Source organism: Mandrillus leucophaeus, unplaced genomic scaffold, assembly GCF_000951045.1.
Source record: "Mandrillus leucophaeus isolate KB7577 unplaced genomic scaffold, Mleu.le_1.0 Scaffold357, whole genome shotgun sequence".
In the NCBI taxonomy this organism is placed as follows: domain Eukaryota; kingdom Metazoa; phylum Chordata; class Mammalia; order Primates; family Cercopithecidae; genus Mandrillus; species Mandrillus leucophaeus.
In genome coordinates, this window is record NW_012103776.1 from 358,107 (window position 1) to 382,336 (window position 24,230).

The following is a 24,230-nucleotide window of genomic DNA, read 5'->3' on the forward strand; positions in this document are numbered from 1 at the left end:
CCAGCTACTCAGAAGACTGATGCGAGAAGATTATTTAAACCTGGGAGGTCGAGGCTGCGGTGAGCCGTGATCGCGCCACTGTACTCCAGCCTGGGGGACAGAGTGAAACCCTGTCTCAAAAAAAAAAAAAAAAAAAAAAAAACCCTTGAGGGGCCTCCACACAGCCCAGCATCCTGGCCCATATCTCTAGTGGGTTTTACTTTTCCACTGTGAAACGATTACATCATCCTTCCTCCTCTACCCCACCCCACCCCCACTCCCCGCCCCATGCATGGCCATGAGGGCTTTTCCTTTCCAGGCACTGGCTGGTAAGTGATTCACATGAAAGCATGTAACCTAGTTCTGGTCAGTGGGGTATGGGAAGTTTGCTGGAGGCTTCTGGAAGGATTTCTTCACGCCTTAGAGTGTGCAGGAAAAGATGGGCTTTCCTGTGCACTCATGTCTGGATGTGACGCTTGGGACAGCGGCAGCTGCCATGCTACCAGCCTGGGGATGAAGCCACACCGAGGATGGTCAGGCAAGGAGTTGGAAAGAACCTAGGTCCTTGAAAACATGCTGAGTCTTTGAATTAACTAAGCCTGAACCTGACCTACCTTAGGACTTCTAGTTACGTAACAGAAGACATTTCTTTATTATTTAAGGCAGTTTGAATCAGGGTTCTAAAGTAGTTGGGAGCATCTGACCTGAGACAATGGTCTAATTATCTTCCACCTTAAAAGAACCCCCTCCCTAGACCTGCATGGCCCCTGCCCTAGCTCCTCACATGTCATTTCCGTTCCTTTTTATAGCAAGACTCATCAAGAGTCACTGTGCTTGCCCTTACCACTTCTTCACCTCCCATTCTTTTAAATGATTCCAATCAGGCACACACCCTTGCCATTCCACTGAAAAACTTTTTCGTTTTTGAGACCAAGTCTTGTTCTGTTGCCAAGGTTGGAGTGCAGTGATATAATCTCTGCTCACTGCAACCTCCGCCTCCCAGGTTCAAGCAATTCTCCTGCCTCAGCCTCCCAAGTAGCTGGGATTACAGGTGGCTGCCACCATGCCTCGCTAATTTTTGCATTTTTAGTAGAGACAGGGTCTCTCCATGTTGGCCAGGCTGGTCTCGAACTCTCAACCTCAAATGATCCACCTGCCTCTACCTCCCAAAGTGCTGAAATTACAGGTGTGAGCCACCACACCCAAAAACTTCTGTGACAATCACCAACAAATTTCAAGCTGCCAAATCCACCAGCCTCTTCCCTGTCCTGCATACGCAGCCACTCATGGGCGTCTCACGGAGTTAACCCGCCCTAAGAGATTCTCTTCTCCCAGCCTCTGTAACACCTTGCTTCTCTGGTTTTCTGCCAGGCTCAGAGCTAAGATCTCTTTAATTCTTTGCTTACACTGTCCCTAGAACTCATACAGTCCTCAACAACCTAAGCATAATAACTTGACTGGCCTTTGTCCCCGGTTCCTGGGAAAAAGCCTCTAAATCTTTGGGTTTCCCGAGTGACAGGGGTGTCTTTGTTATTCATGGTGGTCTCTTAGAGAGTTTAAGCTTAGGAGATGACAAAGGATGGGGCTGCCATGCCAAAAAGACCAAGCACGTGATTAAAGGGTTAGGGTTTGAGGCCCAACCTCCGGGGAGGGAAAGGGGCTGGAGACTGAGCTGAACCTCATGGCTAATGAGTCAATCAATCATGCCTGTATAAAGAAGCTCCAGCAGGAACTCGGAACGCCACAGTTCAGTGAACTTCCCTGGTTGGCAATGCTCTGCATATTGTCACACATTGACATGCTGGGAGGGTGACACACCCTGACTCCACAGGGAGGGAACAATGGAAACTTCATGCTTAGGACCATCCCAGACCTTGCCTTATGGGTCTCCTTTTGGCTAGTTCTGATTTGAAACCTTTTGCTGTAATAAAACTATAATGATATATATAGCACTTTCCTGAGTTCTATGAGCCATTCTAGCAAATTATGAGGGGGTGATGGGAAACCCAGAATTTATAGCCAGCTGGTCAGAAGTGAGGGTGGCCTAGAACCCCCAAATTTATGCCTGGTATGTGAAGAGAGAACAGTCTTGTGGAGGCCTGAGCCCTCAACCTGTGAGGTTTGGCCAACTCCAGGTCGCTGATGTTGGAAGTCACTGCAACCTGTAACTCCCAAATCAGTCTACCCCCAAGCTCTCTCTTAAACTTCAGTCTCCTATATTCACCTACTTCATCTGCTACTTGAGTGTCACCTCAAATTTTAATAGGTCCAAACTAGAACTCTTGACTCCAAACTAGAACCAGCAACACAGGTTCTCTTCCAGGGCTTGGCACTTGAGCAAACAGCACTACCGTTCACTCACTTCTGTAGGACCCAGACGCAGGAGTCATTCTTGATTCCGCAGCCCCCACACGCAACCCATGAGTGACACTCTCAAAGTGCATCTGAATCTGTCCTTTCTCTCCCTGTGCACTGCTGCTACCCCAGCTCTGACCACCTGCATCTCCCCACCTGGTCTGCATCAAACACGTAAGCCTCAGACATGGCTCTGCACCCCACTCCAATCCATCCCTGAAACCTATAAAAATGTAAACCAGATCATGTCCGATTTCATACCCTTTATTAGTCTCTCTTTTTTTTTTTTTTTTTGAGACAGGGTCTCGCTCTGTTGCCTAGGCTGGAGTGCCGTGGCATGATGATCTCTGCTCACTGAAACCTCCGTCTGCTGGGTTCAAGGGATTCCCATGCCCCAGCCTCCCGAGCAGCTGGGATTACAGGTGCCCGCCATGACACCTGGCCTAGTCTCCTTTCTTCTAAGAATAAAATCCAAACTCTAACTTGGCCCATAGGTCATACATGCTCAGGTGCCTCAGTCTACAGCTCCATCCTCCTCCCCAAAGCCTCCATGGCCTCTGCCCTCACTTCCCTCTTCTTGGTCTTCTCTTCCCCTCGCAGCCCCATGGCCGGCTCCTTCCCGCTGCCAAGGGCACACTCAGTCAGGCACCGCTTCCCCTTGGAGGTCTTTCCTGACCACTCTGCCCTTGCTCTGCCTCATGTCTGCACTCCTTCCTGTTCTCCCTGCCATTGTTTTCACAGCATTGCTGCACCCTGGCTTTACCTTGCCTGCTTGCTGGCCTGCTTATTCATCCTCTTTCCACAAAAGGTCTTTCTTCACTGCCAATTTTTTTTTTCTTTTTTTTTTTTTTGAGACAGAGCCTCACTCTGCCACCCAGGCTGTAGTGCAGGGGTGCAATCTTGCTCACTGCAACCTCCGCCTCCCGGGTTCAAGCAATTCTTCTGCCTCAGCCTCCCAAGTAGCTGGGGTTACAGGCACCCACCACCACGCCTGGCTAGTTTTTTTTTTTTTTTGTATTTTTAGTAGAGATGGAGTTTCACTATGTTGGCCAGGCTGGTCCCAAACTCCTGACCTCAGGTGATCCACCTGCCTCGGCCTCCCAAAGTGCTGGATTACAGGCCTAAGCCACCACACCTGGTCCTTCACTGCCGATTCTAAGTGCTTACAATATTGTGTAACACATGGCAGGCACTAAGTAAATACCTGCTAAAAAAATAGAAACTGTGAAAGGTTGGAACCACTGTTTTAACCCAATGCAGTGAATAATGTGGGAATTTCAAGAGGGTGCTTTCATGTCATATTCTGTGGGTGTTGGCATCTGGGAATGGTGGCCCGGCTTCCGGATCCTGACCACCTCTCACTCCAGAAGCACCTGTTAGCCATTGGACTCCAGAGTCCTAGCTACGCTTCCTGCTTCAGTGGAGGCACTGATGCACATTAACTTTGGGCAAACTGAATCTTCTTCTTGTCTTACACTAACTGGCTGAGAGCAGTCTCAGTACACACTCATTAATAAATAAATTCAGGAGTCCCTTTTACAAGAATGTATTATCCAATTGGGTTGAGGTCTGCCTTTGAGTCAAACGGATACCAGTTCTTTCCCTCTTACATATCCCAGGGCTGGAGAAGGAAGTTGGCAGGGACAGGTATCCCGTGTCTGCACTGTGTTCTCTACCCCGACTCTTCTCCCCTCCATCCCCTTTCCAGAAGACTCTTCCCCATAATAGCATGTCTACCATCTGGCTGTCCCTGGCAACCACAGTACTAGGTTGGTTTTAAACCTCAAAGAAACCACAGATGAGATGCCAGTGTCAAATTCCAACACTGATAAATAGGAAGCAGGCTCACTTTGGGAGAAAGAACAGAGGTTCTGGTAAGAGGCTGTCGTGACTAGGAAGGCAAGAGAACCATTTCCAGATACTCCTATCTTCCAAATTCTGTGCATTTCCTCCCAAATGCTAGGGTTCAAAGGTGTCTCAAATACAAAATAACATAGGCTGGGCCTGGTGGCTCCTGCCTGTAATCCCAGAGCTTTGGGAGGCCCAGGTGGGAGGACTGCTTGAGGCCAGAAGTTCAGACCAGCGTGGGTAATATAGCAAGACCCTATCTCTACAAAACATTTTAAAAAATTAGTGAGGCACAGTGGTGCATGCCTGTAGTCCCAGCTATTTGGGAGGCTGAGGCAGGAGCATCACTTGAGCCCAGGAGATCGAGGCTGCAGTGAGCCATGATCACACCACTGCACTCCAGCCTGAGCAGTAGAGTGAGACCCTGTCTTTAAACAAACAAAAAAAAGGTAAAACAACATGAGGCAAATCATTCTATGATATCCAAACTTAAGTAGGAAAATGGTTGGGTCCTTTGCAAATCCTTGCAAATTCTCCATGGGCCTTCCTAGACTGCTTTCCCCACAGTACAGGTCCCCAAGAACTGGCTCCTCAAGGCCCACATGCTCCTAGCCAACTGGGAAGAATCAGAATATAGCATTGAGGGATAAGGAAGGGTTTGGGCAGAATTTGCTGGCCCCAGGTCACATGCACTAGTTCCTATGCCTTCAGGGCCAGAGCTAGCAATGGTACCTACAGCTGTGGAGGAAGCGGTGGAGCTGGATTTCTTCCGGTGCTCAGCACCAGTGTCCTGGCTTCCCCCATCTCATCCCACCAAGCCAGCCGTTATAAAGAGGATCGCTTTCAATTCTATTTGAAATAAGGACATACGTTGTTCCTATCTCGTTCTTGCCAATTCCTCCAGGCCCACACTGGCTCTTCTAGAACTAAGTTTGTCTTATAGAGAGTGTGATCTGCTCGCCTGAGTTTGAAATGGCTGTTCAGAACCAGAAACAACTCATGTCCTCCGCTCTTATGTGGAGTTTAAGCTCTTTCAAGATGTCAGCTGTGGGCACAGTGGCTCATGTCTGTAATCCCAGCACTTTGAGAGGCCAAGGCAGGAGGATCACCTGAGATCAGGAGTTCGAGACCAGCCTGGCCAACATGGTGCAACCCCGTCTCTACTAAAAATACAAAAATTAGCCGAGCATAGTGGCGGGCGCCTGTAATCCCAGCTACCGGGGAGGCTGAGGTGGAAGAATTGCTTGAACCCGGTAGGCGGAGGTTGCAGTGAGCCGAGATCGCACCACTGTGCTCCAGCCTGGGCGACAGAGCGAGAGACTATCCCAAATAAAAAAAAAAAAAAAAGATGTCAGGAATATGGACAGGGAACACACATTCAGCTATTCTGTTAACACTTCGACCAGCCAAAAGACACTAGGTCAGCCATGTTGAGGGCAAGAGGATGGTACTGGGTTTTAGCGAGGAATATTAGCCTGAGCTAAGAGTGTTCAATAATCCATAAACATACGCTTAGGGTCATAGCTCAATAAGCAGAGCTTCAGAAAGACCCAAGAGACCCAAGTCTGGTGAGACATTCGGTTCCATAGCTGTTGGGGAAAACAATCCTCGCTTTCTCTTTGAGCTTCGGTGTGTTCATCAGTGACTCCGGGATGGTAGCTCAGGGATGCCTGGGGTACTTCGGCTACTGTTGTTTGGCTTTTTTGAGACAGGATCTCGCTCTCGCCCAGGCTGGAGTGCAGTGGTGCAAGCATGGCTCACTGCAGCCATGACCTCCCAGGCTCAAGCGATCCTCTCACCTCTCAGCCTCCAGAGTAGTTGGGACCACAGGCATAAGTCACCACGCCTGGCTAATTTATTACTTTTTTTGTAGACTCTGTGGGTCTCACTATGTTGCCCAGGCTAGTTTCAAACTCCTGAGCTCAAGAGATCCTTCTGTCTCAGCCTCTCAAAGTGCTGGGATCTTGGGTATGAGCCGCCATGAGCAGCCTGGCTAGTGTCTTCCAGCATGTGAGCCACCTGCTGCTGTCGACTGCCTCAGGCACACTGGCTCAGCTCTCTCCCGGCCCCTCTCCCTTCCTCCCCTCCCTGCCATGGAGGGTTAAATTGTGCCCTCCCCCTCACCCTGCCAACTATGTTGAAGTCCTGACCCCCAGGACTTCAGAATGCGAGCTTATTTGGAAACAGAGTCATTGCAGACGTAGTTAGTTAAGATGAGGTCATACTAGAGTAGGGTGGCCCTGATCCAATATGACTGGTATCTTTATAAGATGGCACGTGAGGACAGACACAAGGGAACGCCATGTGACAAGAGAGGCTTGGAGCAACGCATCTACAAGCCACGGAGCGCCAGAGGTTGCCAGCACCCACCAGAAGCTGGGAGAGGCGAGGGAGGAATTCCCTACAGACTTCAGAGGGAGCAAGGCCCAGCCCACCCTTGATTTTGGACTTTCAACCTGTGGAACTGTGAGAGAATAAATTTCTATTGCTTAAGCTGCCCAGCCTGTGGTACCCTGTTATGACAGCCCCGGGGAACTAATACAATATCACACTCCAAAAAGAATGGGGGCGCTTTGGTGCAGAACTTTGAAAGGCTGCCATCAACAGAACATCGCCCTACGAGGGGTGAGCTGAGAAGAGCAGCAGCCTTCCTCCAGGCCTCAGCTGTACAGCTCTAGAGGAGAAACCCCGGGGCCCAGGTAGGCACTACTCACTAGGGCCAGAGTCTAATCCAAGCTCGCCGTCCATTGAGTCACGTGGTCCCCATGGGTATGGCTGCTCCTCCTGCTTGATCCACGACAAAATGTCATGTGCTGAGATGAGAGACTCTGTTGTCATGGAAAGAAGGCAGTCTTAGATTTTGTTCATTTCCACTCGGCCTCCCATCAAAGGTTTGAAAACCATCCCACGCGGCGGCTGCAGCCTGCAGGGCATGTTTTGGTATCGGTGTTGCATTTCCAGGCCATCCTCCTTACCCTCGTAAGCCCCTTCCTAAAGGGACCCTCTCTGCTCACTGCATTTCAAATTGGCCAGAAAGAGGCTTACCCCAAGGTCTGTGCAGAGGCAGGGCCAGGATTAAAACCCAGACCTCCCAGCTCTACCGCTTAGCCCCAGAGGAACTCATGGGGCCAGGACAGGCCAGAAGAAAGTCCCAGATAATGGCCCACAGGGCCATAGCTAACAGGTATGACTTAGAAACCAGCGATGGCAGAGGCTGCAACCAGAGGTCACTGATAAGAACCACAGTGAAGCAGGAAGGCCCCACTTTCCCTCTGCCCTGGGTCCCCTCAATTTCTGTTGTGAAGGTGACAAAGCACAAGGAATCCTAGATTCAACTTCTTATCCTCTCTCCCTGGGACGGTGGGTAGGATGAGACTTGTGTCCTAACTACCAGGCGATGACACTGGACTTAGCTCTGCAAACACACGGACACACACATAGGTCGTGGGCAGGTGGGGCTTCCATTGTTCTTTTATGCCTCCCTGAATGCCTAGACCCTCCCTACAAGTTTCTTGGGAAACTTCTAACTAGTATTCACTCAAGAGAAATTCCAGAAAATGTAAACAATTTTCTGACACAGAACTATATGCAGCTTTTAGATGCTTTTTGGTTGTTTTTATTGTTCAAAAATCAGTGCTGAATAGCTGGACGTGGTGGCTCATGCCCGTAATCCCAGCACTTTGGGAGGCTGAGGCAGGCAGATCATTTGAGGCCAGGAGTTCAAGACCAGCCTGACCAACATGGTGAAACCCCATCTCTACTAAAAATACAAAAAATGAGCCGGGTGTGGTGGCACATGCCTGTAATCTCAGCTACTCAGGAGGCTGAGGCAGGAGAATTGCTTAAACCCGGGAAACAGAGGTTGCGGTGAGCTGAGATCACACCACTGCACTCCAGCCTGAACGACAGAGCAAGACTCCATCTCAAAAAACAAAAAATCAGTGCTGAAGTAATTTTAGTATCGGTTGCATAGACACAATAAATTATTAATTTAATTATTCCTTTGGAAAAGCGCTGGTTGCCCTCGATATTCATTCTGGCGCTGTTCTCACCTGAATTGGGATCCGTGGGAATATCTCTGTCTGCCAAATCCTGCTGATCCCACACGCACTGATGCTCCTCCTGTTTAATCCGGGACAAGAGGTCCTGGGCAGAAATTGGGGAGTCTACTCTCGGGAACAAGAGCGGCAAAGGCGTTAGAAGATGAGAAATTGCCTGCAAGTTTGTGTTTTGAGTAAATCTCTGATTTCATGCAATTATCTATTTCCCCTAAACATCAGGTTACAATTACATAAGTCTCATTAACTAAAGGTTGAAGTCAACTTGGCCCCAATTAACGGAGCTTTTGCTGCAAATAAGAGGATGCTGTAGGGGAGTGACACTACAGTCTCTAAGAAAGAGTCTTTCTGTGCTGCAGGAACTTAAATCTCCTTAGAATAAGGTTCCTATTGCTGGGCGCGGTGCCTCACGCCTTTAGTCCCAGCACTTTGGGAGGCCGAGGCAGGTGGATCACGGGGTCAGGGGATCAAGACCATCCTGGCTAACACGGTGAAACCCCGTCTCTACTAAAAATACAAAAAATTAGCCGGGCGTGGTGGCGGGCACCTGTAGTCCCAGCTACTCGGGAGACTGAGGCAGGAGAATGGCGTGAACCCGGGAGGCGGAGCTTGCAGTGAGCCGAGATCGCGCCACTGCACTCCAGCCTGGGCGACAGAGCGAGACTCCGTCTCTACAACAACAAAAAAAAAAAAAAAAAAAAAACCCCTAGGGTTTAATTTAAAAATTTTTAAAAAAAGAATACGGTTCCTATTCTGTCCTATTCTGGTGCTGAGACCACCATGGAAAGAGGTATTTCCTCTGGAAAGATGACAACTTCCAGAAAGCCTTTTTTTTTTAATTATATAGTGACAAATTATAGTTGTATATATTTATAGGCTATAAAGTAATGTCACGAGAAGCCTTTAAAGCTGTTGAATGGGATTTTTCTAAGATGTAAGAAAAAGACCCTACATTTTCTTTCTTCTACAGAGTCTCAAACCTAATTTACCCTTATTGCCTTCTTATCTCTTAAAGATCTCCTTAAAGATCCTAATACTGTGATGCTTTCAAGGGTCATGCCTGATGACAAGTGAACAGGCTTTCCTCTACCCAGACACTGTGAGCACTTACCTATGGGTGTGAGGCTCTGACTAAGGGGGGAATGAGGTTTGTGGAGCTCTAACCTGTGAATAAGTAAAGGGCTACAGTATGTTAATATGTCTCATGATTGTTGATTTTATGTGTCAACTTGGCTTGGTCACGGTACCCAGAGATTTGGTCAAACATTATTTAGCTGTTTCTATGAAGGTATTTCTTTAGATGAGATTTGAACAGGTAAGTCAGCAGACTTGAGTCAAGCAGATTGCCCTCTATGATGTGGGCGGGCCTCATCAACCAGCTGAAGGCCTAAGGAAAATGCAGACCTCCCCCAAGGAAGAGGCAATTCTCCCTGCAGGCTCGAGCAGCCACGTCAGCGCTTCCTGGGGTCTCTAACCTGCTGGCCTGCCCTGTAAATTTTGGACTTGCCAGCCTCCACAATCACAAGCCAATTCCTTAAAATAAAATAAATCTCTCTTTTCCACACACACCCTTACGGGTCCTGTTTCTCTGGAGAACTCTGATTGATACATACATCTGCTCTAACAGAGTTCTCACCTACGACAGAGTCCAGCTGCAATGCCAGCTAAGAGGAGGTCCCTCACAGGACCGCAGGTATGTGGGTGCCTGGCACAGAGGCAGCAGCCCATAAACACTTGTTTAAAACAATGAAAGGCCTTCCTGGTCAGGGAACAACAGGTCTTCCTGACCTGCCTGTTCCCCCACCCATGAAGCCTTACACTTAGTACTTCTGCCAGGATATTGTTTCTAAAGGGGAAGATGGAATCGTTAAAAACAGATAATATGAGGAAGACAGGAAACAGAACACGCTGAGCCCAGGTGTACCAGCAAATTGTCAATGCTGTTTGCCACGTCTGTGTCCCCTGGAGGAATCCTGGCTCAGCCCAGCCCTGGATGCACAGCCCTTCCATTTCGAGCTCAGCCCTCTGGCCTGGCACACACGACAGCTAATTCTGGGGGCTGGCAGACCATGCTAACCCTGTCCCCTCCCCTCTCTGGCGTGGACGGCTGCTTGGCTCGCTCACCAGTAATGGATTCCGTGGGGATGGCTCTTTCCTCCAGGCCCCGCTGACCCCGGACACATAGGGCGTCCTCACGCTTCACCTGGGAAGGCGCATCCTGCGCAGGCACCAGGGGCTCTGCTCCTGGGGACAGAGAATGACATTGCTTTGTGTCTTTTTTCCTGCGTGCTGGTCACCGGGACATTCTGGGCTCAGAAGCATGGCTGACAGCACTTGCCAGGGGAGAAGACAGGGGTCTTGGGTTCCTGTCGGAGCCATGGGGGACCCTGAGAAACAGAAGGTCTCAGGAGCAGAGAGGGAGTGAACATTCAAGAAAAAGGGCTAGGCAAGCAGCAAAATGAGGGGTGATGAGGCTGAAGAGAGAATTCAGAAATACCCTAGAGCTACGTAACTGGCCGGGTCCTAATCAGGACTGGGCCACAAGTTGGACCTTTCTGTGGGAGTCATTAGTCCTTGTTTGTCACCCCAATCAGAAAGAGCTGGCCAGGCTGAGGCCAGATGCACACACACTGTATATATATGATTTGTAAGAAGCCGGGCTGGGCAAAAAGGCACAACTAAGCTCTATTGTTGGACAACCTCCTTATACAGTCAGTCTCACTGTCATCAACAGGTTCTTGGAAACAGTGAGTTCAAGTGAAATGACACAGCAGATCCTCGAATAACGTCACTTCCTCCCATGGTGTTTAGTTATAACATTGATGAGAAAGAAAAACTGGTTGTGTTATATGTCATTTTAAAGCCACAGTTTCTGAGACCCTATCAGTGACATTAAGTGAGGACTCGCTGTGCATAAAAGACAATGACACAGCCTCTACATAGAAGCCCAGCATGAAACAAACAGGGCCTTTTCTTCTGATGGCGCCCCCTGTGCAAGAGGAGGCTCAGGCACCAGGAAAGAGAGAAGACAAAGAATCTGAAGACTAGGATCCTGGCTTCAACTCTGCACCAACTCAGCGGATGAGTCATTTAGCCTCTCTGGGTTCCGGTCTACCTTTTTCATCTACAAAAGGGACACAGTGATCCCTGTTCTATCTCATGCTCAGTGGTGGTTTGATAACTAACTGAAACTGTTGAGATTACAGTGCTTCAAATGTAAAAAGCTACCTCATAAGAATAGGTGCTGTTACTACCACTGCTGACCTCAAACTTCTGCAGTGCTTGATGAAGACAGGGAAGGAGTCATTTAGAGGAAATGTCCAGAACAGGCAAATCCATAGACATGGACAGTTGATTAGTGGTTCCCAGGGGCTGGGGGTAAAAGGGAGCAGGGAGGGACTGCTTGTGGGTGTGAGGTTCCAGTGATTCTCCTGCCTCAGCCTCCCGAGTAGCTGGAATTACAGGTGCACGCCACTGCACTCGGCTAATTTTTTGTATTTTTTAGTAGGGACGGGGTTTCTCTTTGTTGGCCAGGATGGTCTTGAACTCCTGACCTCAGCTAATCCGCACGCCTCGGCCTCCCAAAGTGCTAGGATTACAGGCGTGAGCCACTGTGCCCTGCCAGGTGCAGGGTTTCTTATGGTAGAAATGTTCTGGAATTCGATAATGATTTTGGTTGCATGACTTTGTGAGCCACTGAATTGCAGTCTTTAAAATAGTAAATTTTATGGTCTGTAAATCACATCTCAATAAAAAGGAAAGATTGGGAATGGGAGGAGGGGAGAGAGTGGCCTTGAGAGCTGCCTTCTAAGGTGAGTTTCAGGAAAACGTTCTCCACTTAAAAACAAGGGAGGACACGGCCGGGCGCGGTGGCTCACGCCTGTAATCCTAGCATTTTGGGAGGCTGAGGCGGGTGGATCATTTGAGGTCAGGAGTTGAAGACCAGCCTGGCCAACATGGCGAAACCCCGTCTCTACTAAAAATACAAAAATTAGCTGGGCATGGTGGCGTATGCCTGTAGTCCCAGCTACTCAGGAGGCTGAGGTTGCAGTGAGCCGAAATTGCACCACTGCATTCTAGCCTGACCCACAGAGTGAGACTCCATCTCAAAGAAACAAAAAACAAAAAACAAAAAAACAAGAGAGGACAGAGGGCCCAGACTGGCAAAAGTTCCTCCAATGAAGTAGAGAACACAGTTTGAGCTCCAGATTTCACCTAGTCCAACAATGCTCAGAAAAGCTGGCCCTGAGGAAGGATTTCCAAGGCAGAGGCAGGCCTAGAACCCTAGGCCTTCCACCCCAGCAAGAGCTCATCAAGTGTGATGTGTTCAACAGGCCCAATTTCCTCAGGCTTAAGATTCCTTCTTGAGTGAGTCAAGTGCCTTGCAGGGCAAGCCTGCAGGTAAGCCGCGTGTGTTGGCCGAAGAATGAGGTGATGACGCTGCACATTAGGCTGAGCAATAAGCGACGGGACGGGCCGGGGCGAAACCCCGCATGTGCCGCAGACTCCTTTTTCTCTCCTCCGTCAGCGTCTCTGAGCCCAGGCCTGGGGCCTCTCTCTGTAGTTCCACGTCAGGCCCGGGCAGTAGCGTAAGCCTAAGCCCTTCCTCATCTCTCCACCAAGCTTACCTGTGAGTCCAGAGCTATGCGGCTTTAACAAACCAAACGGCAAATATCCAGGGTGCTATTCTGAGTCCTGAGATCTCTTCCTGTATGTGATCGCCAAATTTCAACTGTGGCTGTATTGGCCCCTGAGAGCCACCCAAGAGCCTCGCCCCATGGTGCATACACAGTGGTGCAGGCTGCCGGCTGTCCTCTCTTGCCCTTCCCTGGACCCTGCACTCTTCTGCTGCCATCACCTGCATCAGGATCCATTGAGATTTCTCTCTCTTCAGGGTGGCGCTGCTCCCACACACAAGGCTCTTCCCTGGGCTCAGGCTGGGTCGGAGCATCTGGCTTCGGGACTGGGCCCTCGGCGTCTGGAAGTGAGAAGGAGGGAGGGAGGGAGTGAGTGAAGTTGACTAACGCATCCAGCAAGGGGACAGGAGAACTCTCTGCTACCCCATCTCCCCTTCTCCACCTGGGTGTCCCTCTTTGGCAGCAGTTATGCAAGTTAGGCAGGTAATCTCTTATGAAGAACCTTGAAAACGAGTCGATAGATTCCCAAATTTCTACTGCAGGAAGAGCTGGCCGCTGAAAGCCAACATGAGACCAGCTATGGCTCACCCCGGACTGCTGGGATGTGGGGCGTGGTGAGGTGTGAATGGCGCTGTTTTACTGTAATCCAACGTGGTGGTGTTGTAACGTTGAGTTCTATGGTAATGGGCCCTGTTACTGGGTTTTAAATTTTCATCCTATTGTAAACTGTTCTATTTTACTAGCATTATAAGCAAATGGTTTCCTGAGTTTCCATTACATAAAAACATGAAACAACCTGCCTAGGCGGTGCTAACGTGGACGAATAAGCATTTCACAACCCTCTGCAGAGATGGCTCACCAAAGAGGCGAGAAGGCGTCCTTACCCAGGGACATGAGGGTTTTGTAGTTCTCCTTCACAAGGTTGTTATAAAGCTCCTTCTGCCATTCGTCCAAGTTCTTCCACTCATCCTCGGAGAAGTACACAGCAATGTCGACAAAAGTCACTGGAACCTGAGCCAACAAGCGGTTAATCTAGCGCCTCCTGCCTGCTCCTCCCCACCACCTCCCCATTCCTGCGGGCCACAGGACCCACTCCCCACCAAAGCCTGGCCTTTGCTCTCCGTGGTTCCCCAGTCCCCAACATCCATCTCAGTGGAGTCAGTCCTCTCTGTCCCAGACTTTCTCATGCTTTCAATAACACAGATGGTCAACCCTGCCTTTTTGGAAATAGCATTTAGCTACATCTATTGTTATTTCACTTTTAGGTCAACTGGATACCTGAGGGTAAAGAGCAGTCAATATGCTTCTTTTGGTATTCAGGGTGACAGAGGGGTGGCAGGTTCTCAGAGTGGGTATCCATGAGCCAAGTAGAGTAAAACCTGGTTACCAAACCTGTATTTCAGGTCAGGTCACCTCTGTGTACACAGTTACCTCTTTGTCAGCAAAGCATGTAAAATCTGAGGCCTGTGCTAAGGTTCAGAACCTTGGTCCACTTCGTTCACTACTCTATCTTGATCATCCAGGAGCATACAGTAGGGAATCAATAAATACTTGAGTGTGCTGCACAGTGGGTGCCAATACCAGGAAGCTCCACTGCAGCCCGAGTCATCGCGTGGTGTCAGTCACTTGTCAGACTGATGACAAGTATGTTCGGATCTGTTACAGAAAGCTGATTTCAGTTTGCAATCACTCACTTCGGCCACTCACCAGCACGACCTCAGCTTGGACCGATTGTCCAAAATCGTTTCACTTCCATGACTTTGATAACTGAACTTCCTTCTCTGGACACACAGCCTTCCCTGTTACCACTTTCACATTCCGACTGAACCAGCCTTTCAGTCTGAAATCTAACCCCTCGATCCTCCCCCATCCCGTGATTACAGTCCATTCGTCTACATATCTCATTTACAGGGCCAAAACTGGCCTGTATGGCACCTTGGGGTGAGTTAGAAAAAGACACCAAAGTCAACAGCACAGCTACCGCTACTCAGCGTGGTGAGTGGGCAGCACCTTTATGTAAGTTAGAAATGTCAGCCCTTTTACCAGGTGCTTGTAACTCTGAGAATGCCATGTGTAGGTGTGATGTCTACACCTCAGTGCCATGCTCCATCCCTATGGACTGACAACTCACTGTCCATCTTTACAATCAGAACTAGAACCTTTAACTCCTGGACCTTCCACCAGATGCAGGAAAAGCCCCAACCTGGGAAAATTAATACAGATCCCTTTCTTCATTTTATATTTATTTCTTTATTGAGAAGGAGTCTTACTATCGCCCAGACTGGAGTGCAATGACATGGTATCAGTTCACTGCAACCTCTGCTTCCTGAGCTCAAGTGACTCTCCTGTCTCAGCCTCCCGAGTAGCTGGGATTATAGGCGCTTGCCACCACGCCCGGCTAATTTTTGTATTTTTAATAGAGACGGTGTTTCACCATACTGGCCAGGCTGGTCTCGAACTCCTGAGCTTGTGATCTGCCTGCCTCAGCCTTTCAAAATGCTGGGATTACAAGCATGAGCCACTGTACCGGCTTCTTCGTTTTATTTTTTTATTTTTACTTATTTATTTATTTATTTATTTATTTTTTGAGACGGAGTCTCGCTCCGTCTCCAGGCTGGAGTGCAGTGGCACGATCTCAGCTCACTGCAAACTCCACCTCCCAGTTTCAAGCGATTCCCCTGCCTCAGCCTCCCCAGTAGCTGAGATTATAGGCACGCACCACCACACCAGGCTAATTTTTTTTTTTTTTTTTTGTATTTTAGTAGAGACGGGGTTTCACCATGTTAGCCAGGATGGTCTCGATCTCTTGACCTCATAATCTGCCTGCCTTGGCCTCCCGAAGTGTTGGGATTACAGGTGTGAGCCACTGCACCCAGTCCCCTTTCTTCATTTTAATTCTCTGTTACTAGAACTCCACAGAAGACATCCACCACCAATTCATACTGCTGTCTCATGGTTGCTTCAGAAGCTTCTTGTTTGTCTCTTGCTGACACCTTGCTATGTTCCCCGGGAGGCTTGTTTCAAACATTTCATTCTCCTAGACCTTTAAGTGACCTCCCACATCTGTCTGTCTTTGATCTCAGGTAGGCGCCGGCAGGCTCCTTCCTTGCCCCTCTCCTTGCCAATCCAAGGCCACCAGCATGTGCCCTTCACCTCTTCCTCCACCTCCTGCCTGTGAAGCTTAATCCAAATAATCCTTCTCATCGACATCATCAGTTTCTCCCTCTCCACTGGCTCCGTCCCTTCAGGGTCATTCCAACCTCAGAAAAAACTTCCCGCAAAATGCTGCTCGCTCAGGTCACTCTGCCCTCTCCGTTCACTGGGAACTTCCCAAGAGACACATTCTGCTTTTCCCTCTTTACCATCTACGCATTCTTCACCCCCTTAGACTCTGTCTGCCTCTGTACCCTCCCTTCTCTGAAACCACACTCTGGAAGATCATCAGCGACCTTCTGTTGAAATTCTCAACATTTTTGACCTCTTTGAAAGGTCAGATCGTCTTTCTAGAATTTTATCCTGCTTGGTTCCTGTAACTATGTTGCCTCCCGTCCATCTGGCACATGTCTTCTTTACTTTTTCCTTCCTCCCCCAAGACCACGTGCCTCCCTCAAACAGCTAAGTGAGTGAGCCACGCTGGAATCAGGCCCTTCAGCCCCAGTCAAACCTTCAGATAACTGCTGCCCCATTCAACAGCTTGACCGTAACCTCATGGGACTCTGAGCCAGAACCACTCACCTACACTGCTCCCCAGTTCCTGACCCACAGAAATGGTGAGATGATAAATATTTTTTTAGGCTGCACTGCTATGTTTTGGGGTAATCTGTTATACAGCAACAGGTAACTAACACAACAATCTATACACAGTGTCGTCCCACAAATAAAGTTAATTAATCCTCACAACTCCATGAAGTAAGCATATTATCATCTTCATTTTATTGACAATAACCCTGAAACTCAGAGAAACCAGCTGGGAATTTACTGAATTGTTTATATTTCACTTCCTTCAAAAGAGGAATTGAGGAGGCTCAGAAACAACAAAAAACACTTTCGACCAATGACAGGAAAATCAGTACAAGCAGGCCTCATGCAGTGGCTCAAGCCTATAATCCCAATATTTTGGGAAGCCAAGGTAGGAGGACAGCTTGAGCCCAGAAGTTCAAGACCAGCCTCAGCAACATAGCAAGACCCTGTCACTACAAAGAATAAAAGTAAATAAAAAACTTAACTGGGTGTGGGGGCATGTGCCTGTAGTCCTAATTAATTGAGAGACTGAGGTGGAGGGATTGCTTGAGCCCAGGAGTTCAAAGTTACATGAACTATGATTGTATAACTGTACTCCAGCCTGGATGACAATGTGAGACCGTACCAGAAAAATAAAAAGTAAAACCAGTATGTGGCGAAGTCAGGATTTACACGCAAGTCCTTTGATTCCAGACCCCAAAACCATTTCATTATTCTGTAAGAGCCCTTGTCAAGTCAAGTCTACTCTAATGCCTAATCCAACGCACAGAACACATCACAGTGCCACACAAGGCTATGCGCTGAGACACACAGTACAGACAAAAGAAAAGGGCAGTGTGTACGTAGATGCTGATTGTGCTAGACAAGCGACGTATGCAAAACCATACTGAAAACCAGCCTCTGTGGCTGCAGTGCCAGGAAATGTTTTGCAGAGGAACCAGAGCCACTATTACAACTCAGTTCTGTGAAGCCTCAATGAGTAACGTCAGACAGCTCCTCTGGCAAAGTCACTGGGTTGGTTGCCTCAGCAGACACGGAGACATACAAGACCCGGTCCCTGCCAGGAAGCTGTGAGCTCTCCAGCTGGAGAGAGGCACTCCACAAACATTTTTTGCATACCAGCCTAAGCCAGGTACCATTCCAGGCACAGGGATACAGCAGGCAACCGAGCAGAATTTACACTCTGGTTGGGGAAAACCAACCAAGAAGACAAAAAAAGGAATATTATGCTGAAGAATAATATCTTAAGGCCAGGTGCAGTGGTTCACGCCTGTAATCCCAGCACTTTGGGAGGCTGAGGAGGATGGATCACTTGAGGTCAGGGGTTCGAGACCAGCCTGGACAACATGGTGAAACCCCGTCTCTACTGAAAAATACAAAAATTAGCCAGGTCTGGTGGCACGTGCCTGTAATCCCAGCTACTTGGGAGACTGAGGCAGGAGAATCGCTTGAACCCGGGAGGCAGAAGTTGCAGTGAGCCAAGACTGCGCCACTGCACTCTAGCCTGGGCGACAGAGCAAGACTCTGTCTCAAAAAAAAAAAAAAAAAAGAAGAAGAATATCTTAAATATTTAAGATGTCAATGGCAAAAGTGCTTTGGAGAAAATTCGAGTAAGGGCAGAGAGAAGAGCGTGCTGAGGGGATGTAGTTCTTTTATATAGGATGGTTGTGGAAGGGCCCGCTGATGAAGCGGCACCTTAGCAGACCCTGATGGAAGAGGAGGTGAGGACAGCCATGCAGATATTCAGGGCAGGAGCTTCTCAGCAGAGTCCCTGAGCTGGGGGCGCACGTGGTGTGCTGGCAGAACAGCACAGATGGGAGGGGGCAGGAGGGAGTGGATGGAAAGGTCAGAGAGGCAGGGAGAGCGTGGGCCGTAAACAGACATGCGCTTTTATTCTAATCAGATGGGAAGCCATTTGGGAGGTGATTTTTGGTTTTTTTTGAGACAGATTCTTACTTTGTCACCCAGGCTGGAGTGCAGTGGTAAGATCTCAGCTCACTGCAGCCTCTGCCTCCCAGGTTCAAGCAATTCTTCTGCCTCAGCCTCCTGAGTAGCTGGAATGACAGGCGCCTGCCACCACGCCCAGCAAATTTTTGTATTTTTTAGTAGAGGTGGGGTTTCATCATGTTGGCTGGGCTGGTCTTGAACTCCTGACCTCACAAGAGCCACCTGCCTCGGCCTTCCAAAGTGCTGGATTACGGGCGTGAGCCAAAACCGTGCCCGGCCATTTGGGAGGTTTAAGCAGAGGTGTGAGGTGACTGCTTCACATTTTCAAAGGATCGCTCTGGCTGCTGTGTTAAGATAGACTGTATGGGTTGGGGGGACAAGGATGAAGACAATGAGACCCACCAGGAGGCCATGGCAAAAATCAGATGAAAGACCTTGGGGCCTGGGACCAGACGATGGCGACGGGAGTAGAGTGGTGAGGAGTGGCCAGGTTGCGGATATATTCTGAAGAAAACTCAGGGTATTTACTAATAGACTGGAAGCAGGGTGTGAGAAAGACAGGAGACAAGTATGACTCCAAGGATTTGGCCTGAGCACTTGAAAGGATGGAACCATCCGTCATCAATGGAGATGAGGACAACTGCAGGTAGAACAGGTCCCAGGCAGGTGGCCCGCAGTTCACTTTGGACATGTTAAATCTAAGACTTACTGACATCCAAATGAATTAATAGGTAGGAATGTGAATCTGGCATTCCAGAAAGAAAGCTGGGCAACATATAGAAAGAAAGGGGGCAGGGGAGAGAAAGCATCTGTTTGGGAGGTGACAGCATACAGATTGCTTTTAATCCTGTGAAACTAGCTGGGCGCGGTGGCTCACGCCTGTAATCTCAGCACTTTGGGAGGCCGGGGCAGGTGGATCACCTGAGGTCAGGAGTTCAAGACCTGCCTGGCCAACATGGTGAAACCCCATCTCCGATAAAAATACAAAAAATTAGCCCGGCATGGTGGCAGGTGCCTATAATCCCACCTACTAGGGAGGCTGAGGCAAGAGAATCACTTGAACCCTGGAGGCGGAGGTTGCAGTGAGCCGAGATCATGCCACTGCACTCCAGTCTGGGTGACAGAGTAGGACTGTGTCTCAAACATAAATAAATAAATAAATAAATAATAAAGACTGTGAGACGGGATGCAGTTATGAGGGAGGAGAGTGAATAAAGAGCAAAAGGCCAAGACAGAGGTCTGGCCCACTCCATGCATTAGAAAGCTGGCCAAAGGAGGCAAAATTGGCAAACAGTGAGACAGAGCAGCTGGTGAGGTAGGAAAAGAAGCAACAGAGAGAGGTGTCCCAGAAGCCACAGCAAGGGGTTTCAAGGAGAGACTGGTCACCTACACACAATGCTGCTGATGGGGCAGGGAGGATGAAGACGGAGAAGCGACCACTGGCTGTAACACCACAGACATCATTAGTGTGCAAAAGCCTGATCAGAGTGCATTCCAGAAAGATCCAGTTACCAATCAACTGGAATACTGAGAATAGAGGAACATGTGAAACGAGACCACAGGGGACGCAATCAATGGAATCCAGACAATGAGATGCAAAACAGGACAGATGGCCCAATTCCTTCCAGATAAACTGAAAGGAAAAATAATAGATGGAAGAGATGCCTGCAGATTAAAAAAGACTTAAGAGACATCTCAAACATAATGTGTGGACATTACTTGAATCCTAATTCAAACTAAAAAAAAATTTTTTTTTAATTGAAACAACTGAAAATCTAATCACTGACTAGATAGTGATCTAGGCTGAAGCTTTTACTATGGTGGTGGTGGTAATAACATTGAGGTTATCACTTAAAAAAAAAAAAGAGTCCTTACTTTTTGAGCTAATACTGACGTATTTGCAAAGGAAATGATTGATGTCTGGGGTTTGCTTCAAAATAAAATGCGAGTGGGGAAGTGGGCAGGGATTTAGAGGAAACAAGACTGGCCAAGAGTTGGCAGCTAATGAAGCTGGAAGTTGGGTACATGGGGACCCATTATACTATACTATCTACTTTTATTTGAATATTCTATAATAAAGAGAAGCGGAAAAGGGAGGGAAGGAGAGAAAATGGGGAAGAAAGAATTGGAGATAACAAGTATAGACAATTCTTTCAAGGGATTCTGCTCTAAAGAGGAGTGGAGAAATGAGGCACCAATGCAGGTAGATGCAGGGCCCAGGGAGGTTTTCTGTAAAAGATGGAGAGCAGGACAGAACAGTCACATGCTGGTGGGAACAGCCCAGCAGAGAGGGGAGAGCTGATGACTCAGAGGAGAAAGGAGAGAGATGCCGGGGTGACCTCCTGGGTGGGCAGGGGACGTCAAGCCACAGGAACAAGGGAAAGCAGAGCCTGTGGCCACCGAGCAGCAGACGGAAGAACAAGCTGGCTGAATGTGGACGCCTCTTCTGAGTGACCGTTCTCTCAGTGAAAGGAAAAGCAGTGTTGAGGATCCGGGAGGAAAGCAGGAGAGGGAATGGAAAAAGAAACAGAGTGTGTGTTCTGAACTTTAAGAAGGGCCCCCCTGAGGTCAGTGACCATGACTTGAAAGCAATTCCAGGCAGCCTGGTTTGAGGTGCAACTCCAGCCACATTCCGGTGAGCATATACCAAGGCAGCTAATGACACATGGTCACTGGTAGGCGTCAAGCGGGAAAACCCAGGAGTGAAGAGCTGCAGGAACTTGCAATCAGACAACTCAGAGGAGTCCAGGAACAGCAAGAGCAAACACTCCCAGACAGAAATGCAGACTATGGGGAATGAATGGAGTGAGCCTTGCTGGGGTAGAACGTCCAAGACCAGGTTGTTTCAGTGGAAACAGGCTTTAAGAACATTGAAATTGGAAAACAGGGAGCCAGAGAAGTTTATGAGAAGGGCTGACAAAATGAAACCAAGGATTTTATTCACCTGTGCTGTTCCTCACCTCCATCCCTGCCCAGGAGACCGCCACATACCTTGGGGGCCTCCCCCTTGCTGCCCGGGGGCAGCCGCAGGACCCAGAAGTTCCTGTTGCGCAGCAGGTTCTCCAAGTTCTCCAGCCGCCTCTGCAGCAGCCCGTACTCCTGCAGCAGGGTTCCCAGCACGGCCCACTTGCTCTCCATGTGGTTCCCAAATTCCACGGCCGTCTTTTCGCAGTCGGCCAGCTTCTTCTCGGCTGTCCCCGTGCGCCCCTCCAGGTTCAGCAGCTGGCTGGCCTGGGCATCCACCTTCCTCTCCACAGCCTGAATGGCAGCCACCACAGTCCAGAGTGAGATCTCTGCTGTGGGCAACTGGGGCTCTCGCATCATGCGGTCGGGGAAGACAGGTGCCCTATCTGGAAAGGGTGGGAACTGAAAAGGCATCGGCCGCCGGGCGTCCATGTCCCATTCTTGAGCCTGTATGCGGAGGGAGAAAGTGACAACCCAGGATGAGACCTTGTGTGAGTGGGGGAAGTCAGCTGGGAACACGGGTCAACTAATCAAATGCTACATGTTGTCTTTCTTCTGCCAAGTCCCCGTAATTCAGGATACACTAATTCTCCCAGCAATAGATATCCACCCACCCACCCACTCAACTCACCACTCTCCCATCTCCTGCCTAGGTGAGTCAGGCTGGTCACTAGTTCACCCACATTGACCCTTAGCAAGTTAAGGCTGTGACCCCTGCCTAAAATGTCACAGGCCACTTTCTCTGAATAGACCAACTGATTTCTTCAAGAGCTAGGCTTAATGACGAACTTCGTATTTGCCTAGTGTTTTATGTTTCCAAGAACTTTGATGTAAGTTATCTGACGCCAATCTTCCCAGCAATCTCTCAGCAGGTTAGGGCAAGAATGATGATCTCTGCCTTAAAGATGATGAAACTGAAGCACAAGGAGGCAGCTGGTCACTCCGCAGCACCTCCCTGCACTGCCAGCTGGGGCAGCTCTAGGTGCTGCAGGTAACAAAAAACACATTCCTGGCCAGGCGTAGTGGCTCACACCTTCCCAGCACTTTGGGAGGCCAAGGCAGGCAGCTCACTTGAGGTCAGGAGTTCAAGACCAGCCTGGCCAACATAGTGAAACCCTGTCTCTACTAAAAACACAAAAATTAGCCGGGCGTGGTGGTGGGCTCCTGTAATCCCAGCTACTCGGGAGGCTGAGGCAGGAGAATCGCTTGAACCTAGGAAGTGGAGGTTGCAGTGAGCCAAGATGGTGCCACTGCACTGCAGCCTGGGTAACAGAGCAAGACTCTGTCTCGGAACAAACAAACGAACAACCAAAAAACCCACCAGATTCCTACCAGGGCTGTGGTCAAGGGAAAGACCGGAGAGCCTAAGCTAGGGCAGAAAAGCAGCTTCCCCCCTCCATATACAACTATTGTTTCATAAATATTTTCCAAATTGAAAATAGGTTCACTAAAAAAGGTCACTCATTAAAGGTGAAGAGGCGATGTCCCTCACACCCAAGAGGACCAAGAGAAAGAAAAACTCCTCCGGGACCCCTCCTTGCTTCCTGGGGAAGGGGTGCCCATGGCCTGGGGACTCCCCCTTTTATCTTCCAGCACAGAGCCCTCACCCCAGAAGGGTAGACTAATTGGTGCAGTTGAGGGCTGAGACCTATGGCTAAGAGGGGCCGGTTGCGGCTGGTGACAGCTCACTGGTCATCTGGGACCTGGTGTCAGACTCAGGGCTCACTGGACCGCATGGGCTGGCAGCCGACTCTCCTTCACACCTGGGACAGGAGGAGGTGTCATTTTCTGTCCTCCTGATGGCTGCTGAAGAGGCCCTCAGGCTAGGAAAAGCGGAGGCCTGCTGCTTGGGGCAATCTGGGCAGACCAGCCCCCCTCTCTGACTCAGAGCAGCCCCAGCTTCCTGAGACCTGCTCTGGGACAGGGCAGAGTGGAGAGCAGGGCCCTAGGATTGCCAGGCCCTGCTGAGTAAGAGGTGCTGGTATTTCCATCAAAAGCACCCATTCCTCCATCACGGAGGCTCCACTCCGCCCTAGCCCACAGAAGGGGACAGAGTCCACAGTAGAAGTTAAGAAAGTCCCGGGGCCCAGTTTAGTTTTCTCAGGTTTGAAGCCCTAACTCTGAAAATGATCAAACACAGCACAGCAGCTCCTGGCTCCCTCGTTAGCACCCGGCTCTGCTCACCCGGTGGTGAGTAGAGGCGCCCCTGAGGAGCCCAGCCCCAGGGTCGGCCCAGAGACTCTTCCCTGAAGAAGCTCTCAGGCCTCTCTGAGATCCACCTCCCCTGGTTTTATACCCAATTCTGGAGCACTGGTTCTGCCCACGGAGATCATCGATGAAGCCTGAAGAAATGCCTGGTGCTACTCTCACCCGGCAAAGACCCTGAGCTCTGCGACGAGGCAAGGGTTCGGGAGTCTTAAAAGCTGCCCAGGCCATTCCAACATGCGGCCAAGTTTGTCAACCGCAGGAAAGACCCCAAAGTCACCTCTCCATGGCCCCTTCCCTGGCTCACAGCTGGTGCAGGGGAAGAGTGAATTACTCATTACACTTGGTGAAAGGTGGTAATCAAACATTTTAAAAATCTCTCCGTCAGATTGGCCACCGTGTAAACACCAACGAGGCATTCACTCTAGCGGCCGGGCGGAAGCACTGCCCTCGAAGCCCTCCGCCGGCCGGGCGCAAAGGGAGCCCCGAGCCGGGG

General features: G+C 49.5%; 2 protein-coding genes across 2 annotated transcripts in view; one reads left to right on the plus strand and one right to left on the minus strand.

The window, feature by feature from the left end:
* Nucleotides 1-24,230, plus strand: part of LOC105546367 (zinc finger protein 777-like) — a 374,731-nt gene that overhangs the window by 250,227 nt on the left and 100,274 nt on the right. Inside the window, 1 exon segment of the mRNA XM_011989547.1 lies at nucleotides 5,727-5,750. Coding sequence (XP_011844937.1) covers nucleotides 5,727-5,750 — 24 coding nt within the window.
* Nucleotides 6,770-24,230, minus strand: part of ZNF282 (zinc finger protein 282) — a 23,778-nt gene continuing 6,317 nt past the window's right edge. The window contains exons 2-7 of the mRNA XM_011989543.1: nucleotides 21,557-21,983; nucleotides 13,762-13,888; nucleotides 13,099-13,218; nucleotides 10,365-10,484; nucleotides 8,235-8,348; nucleotides 6,770-7,010 (exon numbers count right to left, since the gene is read on the minus strand). Coding sequence (XP_011844933.1) covers nucleotides 6,889-7,010; nucleotides 8,235-8,348; nucleotides 10,365-10,484; nucleotides 13,099-13,218; nucleotides 13,762-13,888; nucleotides 21,557-21,983 — 1,030 coding nt within the window. The 3' untranslated portion in view covers nucleotides 6,770-6,888. The remainder of the gene's footprint in view (nucleotides 7,011-8,234; nucleotides 8,349-10,364; nucleotides 10,485-13,098; nucleotides 13,219-13,761; nucleotides 13,889-21,556; nucleotides 21,984-24,230) is intronic.